Here is a 21,916-nt window from a genome sequence, read left to right on the forward strand (position 1 = left end):
GGTTGGTGTGTTGTGCGACAAGCACACAGAGTGCAATGAGATTGAGTCTTTGTGGGGGGGGAGGCTCGGTTAACTTCATTGTACACAGGTTGTACATTGACAATAAAGGTGCTATTATTATCATCACAAGTTTAAAAATATACAGTATTTCTAAAGCTGGGGTCCACAAGAGCCTTAAGTGTATGTGTCAGTGCTTCTATATTTACAGCAGGGTTTCATCTTCTTTGTCTTCTAACTTGCATTCTATGCCCTGTGCCAAGTGCTGCTCACCCTCTTCAATAGCAGCACATGGAACTGCCACTGGAAAAGCAGTAAGGACCCAGCAAATCCACTGCACACAAAGAAATTCTTTTCACTACTGTTAGATTCTGTTCTCAAAATTTCACATTTTACTATAATCAAAAGAACAACAAGGCCACACTTACAAAGGTGATCCAGAGCTATTATCTGCAAGGATGAGTCTTTGTCTGTCTATTTGCTGGTCAGTAAAAGGAGAACTGGAACTAGACTCTGAGCTTCCTGATGATATACTTCGTAAGTGCATTTGAGAGAGATAATCGGGAGCAGAATCAATTTGAAGGGGAAGCTGGTTACTATGGACATCGTCTGTAGCTGGTGAATCCATGATTCCACACATCAGAATATGCGAAAGGCTGCAGTCATCACAAGTACATCTGTTCATGAATTCAAAACATAATACTATCAACACCAATATTTTGTTCAATTTCATTAAATTGAATATTCACACATAAAACAAGCAGTGGAAAGTTTTTCCTGTGAGAAGTTTGGACAGAGTCCAAAAGCCAGGAAGATTTGCAGCGTTTCCCACAGGCGACATGAAGCAAGGCCAGAGGCACAGAGCTGCAGCACAGATATGGTGACTGGCTGTTCCAGTGCAGAGGCGAAGGCAGACCTTTGTGGAAGATGGAACTGGTTCACCAAAGGATGTTGGTGACACACTTTTTAGACATGAATCATTTTGCAATACATTAATTCAGTTTTACTAGCAAACCAGAGCTTAAACTAACCCCTTTCCAGCACCGTAAGGAGTGTGGGGAGTGTTCATGCAACACACCTACACACTGCAGCCAACAGTCTAATGTGTCGCGACACACAACTTGGAAAGCTCTCAGTTAAGATTTTATTATGAAATAATATTTTACTACTATAGCTATTAAATATTATCTACTCACCTGTGCCTGAAATTGCAATTAGGACAGTCAGAAATACTCAGTCTTGATGACAACAGATGTCTCATTGTGTCTGTGAAGTTATTTTCTCCAGATATTGCTTTACTGCCATTTAACTAGAATTAGCAAGGATATATAAAAACTGTGAGCAATTTTCAGTAACATTTCAATTGCTGTTGACAAAAAATCATTTTAAAACCATAAATTCAAAATGAAATTAACAACCTGATAAAGCACAATCTGATAATATACACACTCCATCAAGTAACTGTACTAATGCCTCTTTCTGAGGCTTGCAAATTACTACTCTCCTGGTCACCTGGGGCAAGTACTGTAGAAATTGTCCTCAGGTAACAAGGACTAATCAAGACTCATGTCTGCAGTTAGGTGAAATATGAGCCTGCTTTTTAAAAAATCAAAATCCATTACACATGTTCAGTTCAGCACTTAGTAAGGATTCAGTACCAATGCATAACTGAATAATACGTTCAATTTGGCATGTTTCATAAACAACGCTATATTGCAGCTGCATTTTGTAGTCAATTGTGACTCTAAAATTGTCCACTTGATTACTTGTACTAGATTATTTACATTCAGCATGACCTGAAACTGAAATGTTTGAATTTGTTAGGCAAGCCCTTCTTTGTATTTAAAAGAAGGTGCAGCTGCTGATCTCTTACTAAGAAAGAGACTGACACTTTACTTGGAACTAAGTCTGAGATCAAAGGAGCTAATTTCCAAGCATATGCAGTTGAGGTCCTAGGCACGTTTACCTGAGAGTAAGTCCCAGTAGGCACAACAGAATTTCTCCTGAGTAAATACATGATTAGGCTATATGTGTCAGTCTAAGTATGCTAGTTGTTGTTTTTTTGTATTTTATTGGGTCAGGGAAGGTAGGAGGAAAAGAGAATTGTTTCTCCGAAGTTAACTCATGACAAAAATATTTTTAGGAGACTATCATTCATACTTTTTCTTAATCCTCTAATCTATGGATGGCTACAGCAAAAGGGATACTATTGAAGGAGGAGATATATAGATTATATAAAATGATACTTCTTCAATAGAATCCCCCATATCTATCTATATCTGTATCTCCATTCCACACATGTATGGGCAAAGAGGTTATTAAAAAAAGTTGTGGCCCACTAACTATTGTGGACATGTTTAAAAGGCTGCTCTCATATTAAACAAACACTAAATAAAACTCAATATTGTAGCTGTATATAGGTTGTTTTTAGTTAAACTGTACAGAGGCCAAAGCTCTGAAATTCTTAATTCATATCAATCCAAGCTTTTTTCACTACATGAAGCAGACAGAGAAGAGATACAGTAGTGGCCAAAATTGTGGAAACCTTTTGGAAAACGTGCATTACATTCTTCATTAAATTATTTTTCCTTTGATATATAATTTTATGGCATTACTCAAAAAAAAAAAAAAAAAAGTAGTGCTATGAGCCATCATTGCCAAAATAAGATGACACCTGATTGGCTCTCTAAACACTCCTTTTTTTGGTTATTTGGCTATAACTTTTGATAGAGTACAGATAATTAAACAGACTTTGTTGCATTACATTCTTCATTAAATTATCTTTCCATTGATATATAATTTTATGGTACTACTCCCCCCCCCAAAAAAGGTCACGTTATGAGCCATCAAACCTCGGAAATACACTTTCTCCAAAAGGTTTCCACAATTTTGGCCACTAGTGTACGTACCGAAAATGGGTGTCACCCTTTTCTGCTAATCGCATTTAGGAATCAATAGTCTCTGATAACCCACTGTTCTACATGTCTGCCAGACAACATACAGTGTGATCACACAGTATCAGAAATGCAGAGTTTGAGCCAACAGTTTTGCAAGTCAAGCACTGATCCCCGACTCCATCAGGGCTGCCAGTCAGAGGAATCAACAGCAAACAGTTCAATTCAGGATATTATCACAACAGCTGTGACCTTCTTAGTTTTGGAAATCAGGTGCTAAGAAATTCAGTCCTGTGCTTGCTGTCCATCATGAAGTTGTCATATCTGCTCAATACATTTTTTTTAGAAGTGGACCAATCTAATCATAAGATTGTATAGCTGGAAGGGACTATGAGGGCAATCTAATCAGTCTCAAGAGCAGCAACTTGTGCTCATGTAAACAATGATCTAATCATGACAATAATATCTGCCATGCCCCTGATAAAGCAGAATGTTTCTAGAGCCACATGTAACATTAAATACAACACAAGCTTTGTAGCCCTCTAGTGCCCATGTGAGGTGATGCCAGAATCCTTCTACTTAAAGATACCCGGACTTCTGGTTTCCTGCTGCGGGAAATGGCTGCCTCCCACATGAATGGACCCAAGCTGTGCCAGTAATTCAGGGCTGATATGAGGGTAATTAGCCCTGGCAGATTCTCCAAGGTGAGGGAGGACTGTCTCACAGACCCACTGGGTCTAAGAGCATGGTATGGCTGGCACTCTCCAGAGCCACTCCTGCATGCAGGAGACACCTGTTTTCTAAAATAAGAAGATTTGGACAAAAAACAGGCATGTTCCAGATGGAGGAGATTAAAGGAAAAAACTGTCAAATTATGCAGTCGTTGAAAGCAGAACTTTGGACTTTAAATGGACTCTCATCTTGAAATGTGGACTAAGGAGGTGAGCAACCGCTCTTTCCGTACTTGTTATATAACATCACGATTTGGCGAAGCTCATCCAGAAAGAATTTAATTACTTGAACGAAACACAAGAGGTGAAAATTTTAATTGAATGCATGATGCACAGCCGTCAACGGAGAACTCTAATTAGAATTAGAGCTGGCAAAATAAGATCAGATATGGCGGATCAGGCTGAAGATGGAAAGAAAATGGCGATCATTATTGCACAGTTACAAAAAAAGGGGGTTCTAATGGAAAAGAGCTCCTTTGAACTTGGGGTGTATTTCATTCTAAAATACATCTGCTTGTATGGATTATTTTTATACATGATTGTGGACAGAAATTGTGGACAGAAGGATGGAGAGCGCTGGATCCCTGCCAGCTCTTCTGGGGCCTGGAGGAGCTGGGGGGGGGAGGTCCTTTTATTCTTGGAGGAATTTAAATAATTCTCACATAATATACAGCTGGGAAGCATGCCCTACAATGCAGCATTATATACAGTGGTACCTCGGGTTACAGACCCTTTAGGTTACAGACGCTTCAGGTTACAGACTCCGCTAACCCAGAAATAGTACCTCGGGTTAAGAACTTTGCTTCAGGATGAGAACAGAAATCACGCGGTGGCGGCACAGCAGCAGTGGGAGGCCCCATTAGCTAAAGTGGTACCTCAGGCTAAGAACAGCTTCAGGTTAAGAACAGGCCTCCAGAACAAATTAAGTTCTTAACCCAAGGTACCACTGTACAGACATATACGGACACCAGCTCATTAAGAAACATCAGAGAGAACTTGTTGACTTGCCATTTATAAACTCTATTTTTGGAACAAAGCCCGGTGCCTTTAATGAGAACTTGACGAACAAAGGAGAGATAAGAGGACTGAACACCAAAATAATTGGACAGAGAATAAGATGAATAAAAAATGCCTCCTGTGTGTTAACAATACAAAAACTTTGCTACAGAAGATGTGAACCACATGAACAATGACTAATTAGACTGAGAATAAGGACGATTATCTCTAGACATCTGGAACATGGGAAGTCCGCCCCCCCCCCAAAAAAATTAATAATTGAAATATATAAATGGTGGTATTGTTATTATTGTAATTTGGATTGATTTGATTTAATCTGTCATTAATTGGAAGATTGTTATTGAAAATGAATTTTAAAAATTAGCATAAAAAGATACCAAAGAGGGTCTGGTTAAAACAACCAATTACAGGACTAGATTAAGATAATGATAGAAGCTTAAAATCTGAGAGTTCAGAATCACTTTTAGAGTCCAGGGTTTAGCTTCCTCAAGAACAGAATAACCCATACGTTTTGTCCACCTATGACACCTATTTTCCCAACCACAGCAGCAGATGGGCTTTTGTAAATGAAACATACTTTTATTGTGAAGCAACAAGGCAGGCATCTACTACCCAGTCACTGAGTTCAATAGCACTTACTTCATAATAAGTGTCCCTAGGGTATAAGTATACCATTATACATTATAACACAAATGGCTGGAAGTTTGGTCCCTTTGTGAAGAAATGTGTTGTAATAGATAAAATATGAACTCCAATGTAATTATTTAAAAGTTGCCCTCACTCTAAAATATATTCTGTTTGTCAGAAGGTATATAGTGGAAACCAAATGATGAGGTAATTTAACATAGAAATATTTTATGTGGGTATCCTCAATCATATGTCATTTCACATAATCAGCCTTTTGTTCATCTTCAAGAACATGACTGAAAACTGTTCTGAGCATTGGCAACAAAACTGGGTTCAAGCACCAAACTTTCAATCCCAACTAGGCAGATAGGTCTTACGTTCCCAGCTTGCCAGCGACAAAATGAGACAAAAAAATGTTAAACGTCTTTTAAAATGGACTAATTGGTTTCATTTTTCTGCTTCTAGAAAGCTTTTAGGCTGCATTTTACCATTTTTATTGTTGAATTTTAATTGTATTGCATTTTAATGTTGTGGTTTATTCTTTGTTCAAATATCCAGCCACACCAGGCTTACTGAATCACTGTGAGTAAAGAAAACCTCTCAGACAGTAACAATTACAAATTAAAGGTACACTACAGGTGGGTGTGATCAGACCTATAAAAGTCATGTGGCTTTGCGACTGCAAAATGCACCCATGCATTTTGATATACATGTAATTTTCATCCACCTTACAGAATTTCATATCCAAATAGCCTTAAAGCTTTGCAGAATTATCTTGAAGAATATAGAAGATCCATGCAATCATGGAAACTAGAATACAGGTTGCAGGAGCACTGAAATAATTTATTCCAAATATGTATTTCAGCTGATGCAAACATTGGCACCAAATCCTGTCAGCTTGAAATCTTGCATTTCAGAAAGTTACTCACAGAGCAGAGACCCCCATACCTGATATGGTTTTCAGAGAACTGGCAGCTTTTCTTGATGCATTGAGTACACTCAATGTACTGAGTGAACACTCTTCAGTACCACATGAAATTCTTGTCAGGTATGAAGAGTTCTGCAAGGCAACTGAAGAAGGTGTTCAGTTGAAGACAAAGCGAGGTACTGGATGGCTTACAAAAAATTCTTACATTTCTTTCAAGAAGCAAAAAAGAGGCTTTGACCTACTACTGTCCACTGAGGCTTTCTGTCCTTTGTATTCATAACTATGCAAGCTGGTTGGTGTAATTCCACAGCAACTTTCTGAAAATGCAGGAATTTCATTCAGGAATCAAAACTGAATTCCACATGTATTCCTTTACAATCTGAAGATCATGGAAGTTAAGCAGTTTAGCTGAGCCCTGGTGTTTTGACTAGAAGTCTATGTTCTTGCAGGAAGCAGGCTAAAGCATTTACTAACTTCATTTCAATAACAGAATGGTGGGCTCAAGTCATTACATCAGAATGTGCCTACTTTTGTACCTGTTTCACCAGCTTGGTTTTGTTTGGGTGTGTTGTTGTTGTTTTACAAAGGAGAGCTTTCAACCTCATCAAAGAGCATCAAAGAACATGAGGACAAATGTCTGATTGCACAAAGCGCATGCAATTCCTTTTGTGACAGTAAAACAAAAAACACCCCATTATTATGAATTCTGGAAAGGACGCTAGGATGACAACCAGGGTTCTCTCCCTGAATGCTAAAGAAAATTGCTGAGCAGTAGATGCTGATAGATTTAAGAAACTTGCTTGTAAGTGATGTTTCCATTTGCTTTAGGATGTGAGAAGACAAAGAAAAAAGATTTTTAACAGAAAATCCCTGGAGATCTAATTGGAAGAATCCTTTACAGTACATTTGAAAGAGAAAAAGGAAGCAAAGGCCTGTGCACTCAGATTCACCAACTTACTTATCAGTTGCTTTGTGCCCTATTATTAATTTGATGAACAAATATGATAAATCCATACTGTTAAGGCACTTAGAAAGGTTTGTGACAAGTGATTCCTGTGGTTTTGTGAAAATGGAATGTTTTTTCTTCATCTCTTTGGAGATTTGCATGTTTGGGCAACTTTCTCTCCATGTTTTGTGAAAAATACAGTATAACATCTTAATGAATTGATGCCATACTCCCATAACTATTTCACCACCTATTGAGATTTTGGATCAAGATAAAAGATTTAACATTGAAGAGTAAGGATTACAGTTCAATATTTCTGATGCAGCTTATCACAGACCAGATCACTTCTGAAAGCACTACAAAACAATAACTTCAATCAATCACTGCTTTCTTATGTGGTTAAAGGACTGAATAAAGAATGGCACTACCTGGCACCAAGGAGGTCTATAATATGATGGTGATTTGACACACAAATGACAGTTGGGGTGGTTAATGAGCAAGAGATACAGATTATAGACTGGGGTGGTAGTAAGCCGTTCTGAGAGGATATTCATCTCCACAGGTGATGAATGCCCAATCCTAAGCAAGTCTACTCAGAAGCAAGTCCTACTCTGCTCAAATGAAGCCTTTTTCTGGAAATGTACGCTGAGGACTGCAATCTATGAGGAGACTGAAACAGATTCAGTTATGGAAGAAATAAGATGGAAAATACAAGAGGAAAAACAAAAAGTAGCATTACAAGAGGATGATCAAAAAGGGCTACAACAGCAAATGGGGAAAAAGACTCACTGGACCACAACGTGCATTTCTCATTTTTGTCTGTTAAGAAAACAATGCTTGCCAAACTATTATCTTTAAATGAATTACTTCAGTATCCTAAGCAAAAATTTAATTTAATTTGAGGCTAGTAATTATGGATTCAGATTCAATAGAAATGTGAGGAGCATCATTAGGAATTTTGCTTATTGGGAGAACCCACCCGAGTGCTCTCTGTTGTCAAGTTACAAGTCAGATAACCATTCTGAAGTTTTTGTCAGAGGATACAACTCATTTAACTGAATCTGTTACTGTACAGTGGTACCTTGGGTTACAGACGCTTCAGGTTACAGACTCCACTAACCCAGAAACAGTACCTCAGGTTAAGAACTTTGTTTCATGATGAGAACAGAAATCGTGCAGCAGGGCACAGCGGCAGCGGGAGGCCCCAGTAGCTAAAGTGGTGTCTCAGGTTAAGAACAGTTTCAGGTTAAGAACGGACCTCCGGAACGAATTAAGTTCTTAACCCAAGGTATCACTGTACTGGAAATTGAGACAATTCTGAATCTTAAGAAAAGTAAGTCTTCAGGCTCCAATGGCTTGCCAGCCCTATGTGCTGAATACTGTAATGTATTTGCAGATATTTGAGTAGAAACACGTAAGCAGTTAACAAAATCTTAACCAAAGTAACAGAACCTCAAACATATGGAAGGAACTTAGTATTGACCTATTTAATTCATTATAAAGTGTATTACAGCGGTACCTCGGGTTACATACGCTTCAGGTTACATACGCTTCAGGTTACAGACTCCGCTAACCCAGAAATAGTACCTCGGGTTAAGAACTTTGCTTCAGGATGAGAACAGAAATCATGCTCCGGTGGCACGGCAGCAGTGGGAGGCCCCATTAGCTAAAGTGGTGCTTCAGGTTAAGAACAGTTTCAGGTTAAGAATGGACCTCCGGAACAAATTAAGTACTTAACCCAAGGTACCACTGTAATAGGTTAATGGGAATCTGTGCATTTTCAGTTTATTTAAAATAATGCAAATACAAATTAAGGAGGACAGCTATGCTCTAAGTACCCTTTCAGTGGTGGCTGTTTGAAGAGTACACATACAATATGCAGACTTGAAGAAAAATTAATATTGCTGAAAAGCACAGAAAGGCTCTTCCAATTCTTTATATACAATTATGGCAGCAATCCTATTCACATTTTACTAGAAGCAAGATTCACCAAACACAGTGAAATTTACTTCTGAGTAAACATGCATTGAATTGAGCTGTGTTAGATGGAAGTATATAGTTTTACCTGTTCTATGAAATGCCTCTTCCTAAAAGCTTCCCAGTCTTCTTTCAGAAAGGGTTCTTTTGTTCTCACTGTCACCTGGAACAAAATTAAGCTAAGTTCACTGATTAACACTGCTTGATTTCTACTTTACCCAACTCAGAACATACATGCTTATATCCCGATTATTGAATAATATAGCAGCTTAAAGCCATAAGATTTGTATCAACAAAAGTTATGGTACGTAGATGCAGAAAAAATGCAGGTGATCTATTGAATTACATTGAATTGAGCTGGTTCCTACCTTTTCTAATGTAGAAACCTGCTTTCAAGCTCACACATGGCTAAACTTAAAATTGAAAAGCTGGCAACAAATATCCTATGCAAACAATTACATGGCTAGCACAATTAGATAGAACACTTATAATAAAATATAAACAGTGTTTTATAAGATCAAAGCGGATGGCTAGGGCTCAGAAGTAGCACAGCATGGCACACATCCTAACAAATCCAACATACACCCACTAAATTATTGCTTCTTGCTCGCTCAACCCTGAGCCACAGAAGCATCAGCATTGTTATTTTCCTTGGCTGAAGGGAAGTCAGTGGCAGTAACTACCCCATCCCTCAATCCATTAAAAACCCCTCTCTCTTCAAGCTTGGGCTTCAATATTCTGAGGAAATTCACCAGCAGAATGAAAGCAGTATTCAAGGAAACTGCCAATCTATCACACTGGGGAATGTTGGGATTGGGGAAAGCGGAGATCATTCTGACACATTTTTAAGCAAAAGGAACGTCAAAAACCCTCCACTTCTTAGTCCACATCTGAACAATGAAGCTAATAGATATATGAATGCTGATTATATGACATTTTAAAATCTGTGGTTTTGTAAGCTGTCTGGAATCAATATCCTGTTAGCAATATATAAATTAAACCTTAAGATCCTAGGTTCAATACGCAGCATCTCCAGACTCTTGTGCCAGTCAGTGTAGAGCACAAGTGGCCAACCCCATATGGGCCACTTTGACAGGTGGCCATCCACTTGGCAATGACCCAACTGCATATAGCGTCAGGTGACTGTAACTTAAATCTGTGGCTAAAAATATGTACCAGGAGTGCATCACTCCCAATTCTTCATCTGAAGCTGCAAACTGAAGTTATAACATGGCACCTTTTTCTGCCATTGTGAAAAGAGAGAGAAAATAAGGCACCTGAATCAAAAAGCACAAAATTCAAATCCCAAGTACAAAAGAAAAATCAGAGTCATGCATTCCTGATTCTTCCATTTGGAGTCCATGCTTTTTACAGTTGCTGCTTTACCTGTTCTCTACCCAACTTCATACGGCTACAGGCAGGCATGACTTGGGCAAAACAACTTCATGGGGAGGCTTGATGGGCTGAATTCGCCCCCCCCCCGGCCCCTCACAAGAACCACCTGCCCAGTGGGAGGGAAGAAGATAGGGAGGCAGGTGGTCAAAGACAATGTCAGGGCCTGCTCTAGTCAGAGTACTCCCTCCTCTCAACAACCCCAGGCCAATGGACACCATCTGTCCTATAGGAAGGAACACCTGATGCCAACTTCTGCTTCAGTAGGACTGATAGTTGTTTTATGAGCATGTGATTCTTGGTGTATTTGTTGTGCTTTATAAACACTGTTCCACTTTGAGGACTCTGACTGGAAAGGGAGATATAAATCTACTAAATAAATTGATAATAAAGAGGCCTGCAGGCTAGAGACTACCCACCGCTGGTATAGAGACAGTAAAGAGATAAATAGGCAAATGGCCTGACTCTGTATTCTTATCATAACCTTATTCAGGTCATAAAGCTTTAGACCGGAAGTGTTTTGCAGAGCCCTGTATCCTTCAAAATAGCTTAAATCCACATAAAAACTTTTGTTATTAGTCTTTTTAAGCTGCTCTGAAACTATCCGAACTTATTCACTAAAAGATAATAGCTTTATGTTAATGTCAAATTGCTACTATAATTTGAGGTATTTACAGTATGCATACATAAAAGATCTGTTTGAGGAAACTATGAAAAATGCATGCTTTAAACATTTTAATGAAGTATTTAAAAACCTGTATTTCTGAACTTTAACACAATATAAATGAATTGCTGTGGATACTGTGAAGCTAGAAGATATTGAAGGATGTTCAAAATGGGTCTGAATCTACCATAGATTCCGGCATATTAGACGACTGGGCGTATAAGACAACCCCAATTGGCAGCTGCCAATTTGGGGGTTGACTTATACGCCCAGTCTTATACGCGGCAGCTTCGCTGGGCAGCGAGAGTGGGCTTCGCGCGAGGAGGAAGCCGCCCAGTGAAGCCAGCTTAGCATTCCTGGGCCACTTCACCAGGCAGCTTCCTCCTGGCGCGGAGCTCGCTGCCCACTGAACCCATACCCGGCGTATAAGACGACCCCCAACTTTTTAGAGGATTTTCCGGGGTTAAAAAGTCGTCTTATATGCCGGAATCTACGGTAAGTCAAATTCCTGAGACAGATCCATCCCATCATGAGTAGCTTAGCCCTATATGCTCTTAGCTCAAACAAATCTTACTAGAAGATTTTAAGAGCTCTTTGGAAAGAATTCTAGACTCAGAGAACATTCCATATTGCTGTTGATTTTAGCCTAACCGAATAGAAATTACATGGATTTTGAAGTTGTGTCTCTTGCACCTTAGTCTAGCATTCTAACCATACTAGCTCTCTTCTTTATTGGTTCTGGTGTAATATACTCCACTAGTATATTAAACTTAATTCAATTGCTAAAAAACATCTTGCAACTTGTTCTTCTTGCAAATGAGACCTAGGTCAACTGTGAAGTTCAGGTATTTATTTTATTTACACACTTGTAACACTTCTTTCTCAGATTCAAAAATTCGTATTTTATTTAAAAGTTCTATTTATCACACAATACTGAAGACTCAATACAGGCATCATGTACCGATTATTAAAACACAGTATTTAACACTTAAATTAATTTGGTAAAAATAAGTGTACAAATTAAAAACAAAAATGCTTTAATCCATCTCAGATCTGTCATTTCCTATTACAGCATATGTGATAAACAAAGAATCCAACAGAAAGAACGTGTAGGGGAAACAGTTTCAAAGATGTTGAAAAGCAATGCATTTTTTTATTAATGCTCAATACGCACTGGCCTAAACAGGGCTTCCTAAGAGCCTTTTCCATAAAAGAATAGGGCGGTTAATAAACAAAGCTAAACACACACACACACACACACACACACACACACACACCCTTTAAAACACAATCTCAAGAGTCATATATGTGTAAAACTCTCATTATCAACTTTTTCATAGAAAATGCTTCATGGTAACATAAACAAACTTTCCATATACATGTAAAAAGGCAGGGGGGTGTATTACACATCACAGTTCTACAAGATGCTGCTGTCTGCAGCAACCATGGCAGGCAACACAAAGAGTAAGTGTGCTGCCACTATAAAAATTTTAAGGTGCAGTTTTATGACATGTAGCAAGTCCTGCTAATCTGGGAGCAATAGTATACCTGCATGGCTACCCAGCAAAAACTACATGTACAAATATTCCCCGTGCCACAAACACAACTTTCACTTAACACTTCATGAGAACAGTTGATAGCAGAAAAGTTTCAACCCCAAGCCACAAAGTGATAACTTGCATCTCCAATTCCTCCAGTTTTTTGGAAGCCAGTTGCTGGCTTTCCTTGCTCCCTGTCATCTTCTTCAAAAGCAAATATATATTAGGCAAATGACTAAAATAAAATGATTTGTGCACATACACAAACATATTAATATAGTACACCTATACACAGTGTTAACAATTAACTGCATCTCTTTACATATACCTGTATACAATTTGTTTTAACACCTGAACTTTCTGATTAAGATTATATATATATATAAATATATATTATTTGCTTACCTGTTCATCAACATAATCATCTATTCTTTTCTGATATTCAAGCCATGTTTCGGCAACTTGACCCATCTCCTGTTCCAACTGGTGATACTGTTGAAGCAAGTTACTATATGTATCTTCGCTACAGGAATCATGTGTTACTCCTAGCCTAACAATTAAGATAACAGTAAGTGTATAGTCTTATGTAAACAGCCTTAACTAAAATATATTAAAGCATTTTGTTCTATCAACTAGCATTTTTACTGTATTCCAGAAACTTATCATACCAACAAATCCAAATAATAAATCTTGTTTATTGGTCCACACCTTTCTCAGAATTGGCATTTTTCTCATGGAAAGATTAAATATCTTGAGTAATTATTAAAGGACAAATGAGAAATAATTTAGCCAAATCCAAGAAATGGATCATAAAAAGATGGGGTAACTTTGCAAGCCTCACTTTTGAGATCTAATGACGTATCCTGTCCTGGCATACATTAAGATGTAAATGGTTTAAACAAATAATAACAATAAATATATAATTAATTCCCATTTTATGCTATTTTTCAAACATTACTCTAGAGATCCAATGAAATTAACTGATGGATTTAAACTAGACTAAGAAGTTTTGTCTTCCCTATTTCATATTTTCTATTTTGCATTGCTTTACAAGCTAGGATGCTGATAGATCTATTAAATGAGCTAGATCAGAAGTATTATATATTGTTTCAAGGGTATTTTTGCACTGCCTTTACCTTCAGACCCAAAACTTAACGCATTCTTGACATCAATTATACCTTTATTTTGTGCCCCTTGGGCAACATTAATGTAATTTGTCACATCAGACATTCTCTTGATGTTAAAGAAAGGCAATACAAGTGGTCACAGCAGGGGTTGCCAACCCTTTTGGACCAGTGGGCACATTTGGAATTTTGAGAAAGTACTATGGGTGCCTGTCAAAATATGATGGCTCTGAGGTATTTGGCATAACACAAAATGGCAGCTACAGTGGGGGCATGGCATTAACACAAAATAGTGGTTGTGTGAGTGCCGCATCTAAGAGAGCAGAAATGTGGCTGGGGAAACCCAGCCAGAAGGGTGGGGTATAGATATTATTTTTTATCATCATCATCATCATCATCATCATCATCACCATCATTATTATGGAATGCAAAATGGTGCATGTATCATGACTGCTCACAGAAAGAAATTATTTGCACCTCTTCAGAATAAGAGAGTTGGTTTCAAAAACCAAGGTGCGGTTTCCGACTGGTGGCAGGAGTTTCCTGCACTCAATTGGAAGCCGCCTTGGACGTTTGCCTTCCAAAAATAGTTTGCAAACCGGAACAGTCACTTCCGGGTCTGTGGTGTTTGGGAGCCAAAACGTTCAAGAACTAAGCTGTTCAAAAACCAAGGTACGACTGTATTTAAAATTAGCCAGGTGCATTTTGCATCTGAGTATTAGCCACTTGCAACTAAGTGAAGATGCCTGGGTGCCAGGGCGGCATCTGACATCTCCATCATCTGGGGATCATTGGATCTTGACTGTTTTCACACACAAATATCATCCTGTAAAATTATTTCAGATATATTTTATCTGCAATCAGAATGAATTTCAGGAACCAAAATGCTTTTTCTGTGCAGCCTGAGCAGGAACAGTGAACATTATAGTTAACTGTTGTAGTTTGTCTTCACTTACCCCACCCCACTGCCCTGCTCACAGTTGTGAAGAATACTCTTATGCTATGAATGATCTGCGTCACCATTAAGAAAATATACAGACTGTCCCTGGATAAAGTAACTTTTCTTCTTTAAGTTCTCAAAGTTCTTAATGTAGCTCAAGGTTGTCATCTGACCTAGCCAGATGTTTAACTGATAATCAATCATAACCAGTCCATTTGAAAAACAAGACTTTCCATTTTGGCAACTGTAACCTCGGTTTAAGGAGCCATTTGTTACCTAGCTTACAGAATGTCTAGTCACAATTCCCCTCCCTGTCCACTTCAGTTGCACTTTCTGTTTATTTTTTCGAAACACATGAAATAATACACAGTTCATATAAGTGACACATTGTTAATATCACATTTTTAAAAGCAATTCTTAATTGGACACCACAAACATAAATAGGACTCAGCTCCTGCAATAAGGGTGAAAATCTTAAGTCATTTGAAAAAATAGTATTTACAAATACCGACATGTATAGATATAGATATAATATATGTTATTTAAAGTATTGTGCTAGATTTGAACTTACATGTTTGGGGTGGGGTGGCAAAGCGGCACGCAGAAGGCAGCAGCAATCTCTCCTACTCTAGAGTCGGGCAGGGAGGCATTTCTCCTCCTGCGCCCACAGCACCAGCACTTTTAACACTGAATCTCAGTCGCATACATGGCGACAGGACTTCTCAAATTGCTCACAATCAGACAATTCCCAGTCACAAAACACACCTGGCTCCTGGCTAATATCAAACACTGAGTGAGTGGTGATGATGCAGTTTGCCTTCTATGTGTTGCATAGAAGTATGCTTTAAAAAATCAAATCTTGATGGAACATTAATAGAATGTCAAGAGGAGACTCTTTCAGTTATATTAACTGCCTTCCTAAACGGGCAATAAAATTGAGTGCCTTAACATTAAGGATCAACCCTGTCAACTAACTGTATCTTCAATACTGACATTAGTTCAGCTCTTGGGAGATTAACCACACGGACAGGTGAATTCAAACTGAAACCCAGTCTGTCAGACATAGAATCAACCATGACACACCATGTCCAATTTACATTGGGTTGATGCTACATGATACAAAACAAGTAAGAGAATTTGTCTTCAAGTTCTCATTTTGGACACAACATTTCATATAAATAGTGTGTTTTGTCTCTTCTCTAAGATGGGCAATGCTGTGTGTGATCTCCATCTGCCTAGACTTATACAGTGGTATCTTCACTACAATAGCAGCTCAACAGAATCAGCCAACTATTTCACTGAATCAGGCATCTCTAATGTAGCACACCTCACATAGATAAAAGCATGGAAGGTGGTGGTACAATGCTTAGTTGTGCAAAGTGTTAGGATAACTAGACAACTATCACAATACTACAGTCGAACCTTGGCTCTCGAACAGAATCCGTTCCGGAAGCCTATTCGACTTCCGAAAACATTCAACAACCAAGGTACGGCTTCTGATTGGCTGCAGGAGCTTCCTGCACTCAATCGGAAGCCGCATTGGAAGTTTGGCTTCCAAAAATAGCTCGCAAAATAGAACAGTCACTTCCAGGTTTGCGGTGTTTGGGAGCCAAAACATTCGAGAACTAAGCTGTTCGAAAACCAAGATACGACTGTATACTGTACCTCTGAACTGGTCAAGATCTCACCTTTCCAGTGGCCAATATTGCCACTTTTGGAACATGCAAATTCATATGAATTCATATGAAAATACTACAATAAGAAAATCTACTGAAAGTCATCTACAATTTAGCTACAAGAATGGGGAATGGGTGGGGAAAGCAGTCCCCTTCCTGTGTACCTGCCCATTCTGAAGTTTGATTTTGGGTATCTAATGGTGTGTTTGGTATGGAGGGAGAAGTGTAAATAGAATAAACATTCTTATATCTTGAAATATATAAGATAACCATTCTGGTCTAGTTCTTACTTTCGGTCCTGCCCATTTGTGATAGTGAGTGAGATTTACTGGATGTGTGTTGTCTGCTTTTTGAACCCATGTCTGCAGCATGAGATAGAGCATCTTTCTAGCCCTTTGCTGATGACACCAAGTTGTTCAGGGTAGTTTTTAACTAAAAGTTGCTGTGAAGCACTCCAAAAGGGGTGAATGAGCATTAAAATGATAAATATGATTCAGTGTTAAAAAGTGTAAAGTGAAATATGCTGGGGCAAAATATCCTAACACTACATATATGCTATTGTGGCCTGAGCTGATGGTGACTGACCAAGAACCAAGATCTAAGGGATCTTGAGTGGATAGCTCAATTAAGACGCTGACCAAGGTTGTGGCAGCAGTAAAATGGAGGAATTATATTTTAGGGATCATTAGGGAAAGGATTGAAAACAGAACCGGAAAAAAGAAGGACATGGCAGCTGAACTCGGAATACTGTGTGCAATTGTGGTCACCACATCTCTTAAAGCAGCGATGTCCAACCGGTTGACCGTGATCGACAGGTAGATCCACAGGGATGCTTTTTGATCCTGTGTTTTAAAAAACTGTAGGAGAAAAAAATTATCTGCCCCGCCCTCCTCTGTTCCCATCTATTGTTAGTTCTCAGTTGTATTGTGTGCGTTTGTTAGCATCAGAGTTTTACCTCCCTAAAAAAAGCTCAACAACTCTGCCCCCTCCCCAAAAGCTCAGAGATCACAGTCTCTTGGGAGTTGTCTTAAAGGATATCATAATGCAGGATTTATTTATTTTTAGAAATGGTGGTGCATCACCTTATATTATTATTTAAAGATTTGCATGAGTGTTCCTGCACCATTTAAGGGAAGTACTTTTCTTTACAGAAATAAAAACCTTAGAACCTTGAAAATACCGGTAATCACGCTGTGTAGGCATGAATGGACAGAATGAGACAATGTCCCTCACTGGTAGCTCCACCTATCACAGAAGCTGTGATTTTGCAAACTGAAAGAAAAAGGTTTTCCCCAGTGAGATCCAGTGTGGTGTAATGGTTAGAGTGTCTGGAAGAATAGGACCTGGGAGACCAGAGTTCAAATCCCCACTCAGCCATGAAGTTCACTGGGTATTACTTCCTATACATGCCTAAATTTACCGTAAGTTACACTGTGCTCTCTATATGATCTGTTTTGCTATGGCTGGTTACAATCCTCCAAGTACCACAAATTGCAAAAAGAACCAAATAAATTCTCTATGAAAAAAGAAATAGAAAGTGTCATTGCACTGAAGGGGGGGGGGGAAGACAACTAGCCATTCGGTTTTTGCACCTGTAATCCAGGTTCCAGAAGCCATGTGGCAAATAGCTTTTCCATCCCAGTTTTTAACATTGCACCACACTGGCTTCCTAGAGTACTTCAGCCATGGGGCAGCTATATGAATTAAGGAAGTACATAAATATGGGGAAAGCAAAATGTCACCTAGAGAAGGATCTGAACATGAACCACTGGTACCAAACTGTATGGAAATCAGCCTTACTAGAAAAGCTAACCAACAAACTGAAATTGACCTGGGGACAAATAAAAGAGGACACCTTCAGCCCGGTGTGGCTCCCCTTTATTACACACACAGCCCAACAAGGCAACAAGAAGAACTCACTGACAGCATACAAAACAATATGGCTAACTTTACCCAACAATTCCTCTCTGCGCGCGCCCCATACATGCAAACAAAACTCACTGCAGCCAACTGAAGGCAACCATCCATGCCCTGGGGCCCCCAACCTCTCTCAATGCCAGTGAAAACCAATAAATGAATAAAAATAACCTACCCAAACAAAGCTGACACAGAAACCTCACACATATACTATGTATAAGAATGAAAGTTTACTACCCCCTCTCTTCCCCCAACCTTATACTGCATACAACATTAAAGTCTCACATCAAATATGACTAATCTGTAGAAAGTACATTATGATCTGAAGATTGAGATGATGTACGTAATTTTGTAACCAATGAAAATATTTAATAAAAACCTTTTTTTTAAAAGCATTCAGATGTTTCACTGGCATCTAATGCTGGAAAATTCACAATACAAAAGGGAAAGCAAACATTCTCAGCCTTCTGTGGAGAGAAGTGGTCAGACTGGTTGAAGATCCATCAATCCTTAGATGTTGAATGCCACCTACACTGCAAGAATGCTAGAAGAACTCAAGGATGTACAGCATCAGAGAAGAAAGACATACACAGTCACGACCAAATCCAAGTGCATAAAAAGCATTTGAAGATGATGTCAGGGCTCTTGTGGAGGCATTTTAGTTATCCAAAAACCCATTTTTATTGTTGATGTTAAACAGATAGAAAATATGTTTATAGTTAGTTACTTTGGGTGAAATATGCCCTATACTGCTTGCAATGTCACAAAATGTGAGCATTTTTTCTGGAACATTTTTCTAGGGCATATGGAAACTGAAAGGGATAATACACATATTTCATTGCAACACGTGTTCACAAAAACAAGAACACATTAGGACAACTACCACATATGAAGCACCTACACTCTTTTAGAGATATGGATAAAAAGAGGGGCATGAGAGGATCTAGGCACATGAACACTTCATTGTAAAAATTCATGTGAACTGTTGCCATGATCTGGCAGATGTAAAGATACTACTATTTGTTGAATACTGTACATCTGTAATCAGCATCCTAGATGTCCTTAGAAGAAAACTTAATAGATCTGGAAACAACAAAGCATTTCATGCTCCAAACCACTGTTTCTATCACTGCCCTCATCGCTATGCTAGTCTATTCCCTAATTTTAAAGCCTTGAGTGGTGATATAAGTAACCCACACTTTGATTTCCAATTTAGTAATAATATGAACAGAAGAAAGTTACACTCTTCAATGCACGTGCATATAGCATTCAGAGTAACACTTTTTCTATATGCATATAGGAAAAGAGACCTGGGAAACTTTGGAAGCAGAACATACTGTCTCTCATGAAGTATCCCTGTGCTTGCCAGCCACCAGCAATTTCACTTCTACCTGCTGATAGCACTTCCAAATTGTCAGCAGTTTAGCCACTGAGCTCAGGCCATCTTTCCCAAAGCTTGCTCACTGGTCTATACACTGCAAACTGCATTCTCACCCCTCTCTAGCATAAAGGGGGAAACCTGCCAAAATGCAAGATCAATATTTTAGACTTTTGACGGCTGAAGCAGTTATCTGAATTAATATTGGAAACATGTTTCACTCTAATATGTAAAAAGGTTTCCCCTTAGCTATGAATTCTGTGCTCCAAGACAAGCTTTCACCTTGTTTCTAGAAATCACTGCTCTGTCCATCATCTGATTAGTAGAAGAAAAACACTGAAAAATGCAGATAACCCAATTCTCATGCAGATAAGTAGAAGATTGTTAATCATGCAATTCTGCTGTGTCCATGTCAAGACTGACTGAATTGCATTCTGTGGATATAGACGCAGAAAAAACTACTTGTCCAGAGGACACTGACTGAAAGGGGGCAAACACAGCCAAGCCAGGCAGGGATATAGCAGGCAGCACCCCTTGGGGGAGGTTCACAGAAGCCTTTATCTCACAACCCTTTGGGAGTTTCTGCTCTGAATGACAGGCAGGCGTTCCTCATCCACCAAAAATAAAAACAAAAATAAATAAATCCAGGCCTGCACAGATACGGTCTTCTCAGGACAGAATACTTTCTTTCCTACTTTCCATATGTAAGCATGTAAGTTTAATTTATCTAAGTAACAGTTACTGATAACGTAAGGGGGAAAGTACCTGCCCACCAAGAATGAGAGATGAAAAATAATTTCAGCAAAGGGAAAATAGGCCGCTCCCGCGTTCTTTTCTAAGTACGGGCTTTACATACTTCCCTATTTTATTGAGCTGGGGGCTCAAATCCTGATTTTAGAGGAGCCGGTGCCTCTGCCAGCTGGAAGATTTTACCCCAAAGCGAGTCTTTCGACCCTACGGTTTTCCGAACCTCAAGACTTGTTTTGTGCCCGAACGAGGCTGGCAAGGGAGCCACGGGTCTCTTCCTCGGGGTTTCGAGGAAGTTTTTACCTGGTTTTTAGCGGTGCCGATGCCGGGCGAACCAAGAGGCCCCTTCAAATAAACGCACAGCCTCGGGAAGCGAGCGACCCTCCTCAGGGGCAGCACAGGGACCGAGCCCAGTCCGAAGACCCCGCAAGCGCCGCGGCCTCCTTCGCGCCCCTTCGGCGCAAAAGCCCCAGCAGCGGGCAGCGGGGTTTAAGGAAGGCGGCTCCGAAGGCCGCTCTCCCGCCCCGAGAAGGCGGCGACCGGGCGCGCCGGGTACAAGGCGACGGCGCCCTCCCCGCCGCTGCCCCTCAACCCCGGCAGGAGACAAAGGCGAGGCCTCGGAGGCCCAAAGTCAAGGGCGGCCTATGGGGGGAGGAAGAGGAGGGAGGGAGCGAGGGAGGAAGACAGCTACGCCAGGCCGCTCGCAAGCCGCCTCGGCTCCGCCAAGCTGTGAGGGGGAAACGGAGGCTGACACAAAGAAGATGGTGCAGGCCGCGCCCTAAAGCGGGCGCCGCGCCCCGTGACGAGCAGCGGGAGCCTCCCCCGCCCGGCGCCCCGCGCCCCGCCGAGCTCACCTCAGTCAGGGGTTGCCTTCCAGCGGCCGCGCGCCACTAGGCCAGAAAGCCCGGCAAGGGACTGCGACGAAGGCGGAGAGGGCGGCGCAATTCCTGCCGGCTCCGCTGGAGGCTGCTGCCCTCCTCCTCCTCCTCCGGGGGCTCTCCGGCCGTGTTGCCGCCCCGGGAAGGATTTCTCCGCTGCTAACCAAGCCAAGACACAGGGAACCGTTCGCTTTCATGTGTCCGCGGGCTGCCGGGCTGGCTGCTCCCGACGCCCGCCTCGCCCCTGCGCTCCCTCCATTCAGAACCGGCCCAAACCGACCCCGCCGCGCGGCTGGCCAGGAAGCGGGCTTGGGCAGGAGCCCGAGAGGGGCTTCGCAGGAAGGAGGGGCCCTCGCGTCTGAAAACGAAGTAAAACCAACCCTCCTCCAGTTGGCTGTTTGTGACCGAAAGTAATAACTACGCTTAACGGTCAACTAGAGTTCCCGCGCCTAGAGACTTTTAGGTGTGATGACGATGATGATTACTACTACTATTTAACGCCATTTCCCCCCCCCCCAAATCTATTTTATGGACTTTTAATAATG

The 21,916-nt window shown here is 40.3% G+C and overlaps 1 protein-coding gene across 5 annotated transcripts in view; it reads right to left on the reverse strand.

Moving 5' to 3' along the window:
• Nucleotides 1-16,302, reverse strand: part of FAM193A (family with sequence similarity 193 member A) — a 44,147-nt gene extending 27,845 nt beyond the window's left edge. For 2 of the 5 annotated variants that reach the window (XM_053394894.1, XM_053394891.1), the window contains exons 1-5: nucleotides 15,347-16,301; nucleotides 13,117-13,261; nucleotides 9,206-9,280; nucleotides 1,194-1,306; nucleotides 426-674 (exon numbers count right to left, since the gene is read on the reverse strand). In XM_053394894.1, coding sequence (XP_053250869.1) covers nucleotides 426-674; nucleotides 1,194-1,306; nucleotides 9,206-9,280; nucleotides 13,117-13,261; nucleotides 15,347-15,348 — 584 coding nt within the window. In that variant the 5' untranslated portion in view covers nucleotides 15,349-16,301. Of the gene's footprint in view, nucleotides 1-425; nucleotides 675-1,193; nucleotides 1,307-6,214; nucleotides 6,338-9,205; nucleotides 9,297-13,116; nucleotides 13,262-15,346 lie in introns of those variants that run through there. The other 3 variants (XM_053394893.1, XM_053394895.1, XM_053394892.1) reach the window with 3 other exon arrangements.
• Between the last annotated feature and the right edge of the window lie 5,614 nt (nucleotides 16,303-21,916).

Source organism: Podarcis raffonei, chromosome 7, assembly GCF_027172205.1.
Source record: "Podarcis raffonei isolate rPodRaf1 chromosome 7, rPodRaf1.pri, whole genome shotgun sequence".
Taxonomy (NCBI): domain Eukaryota; kingdom Metazoa; phylum Chordata; class Lepidosauria; order Squamata; family Lacertidae; genus Podarcis; species Podarcis raffonei.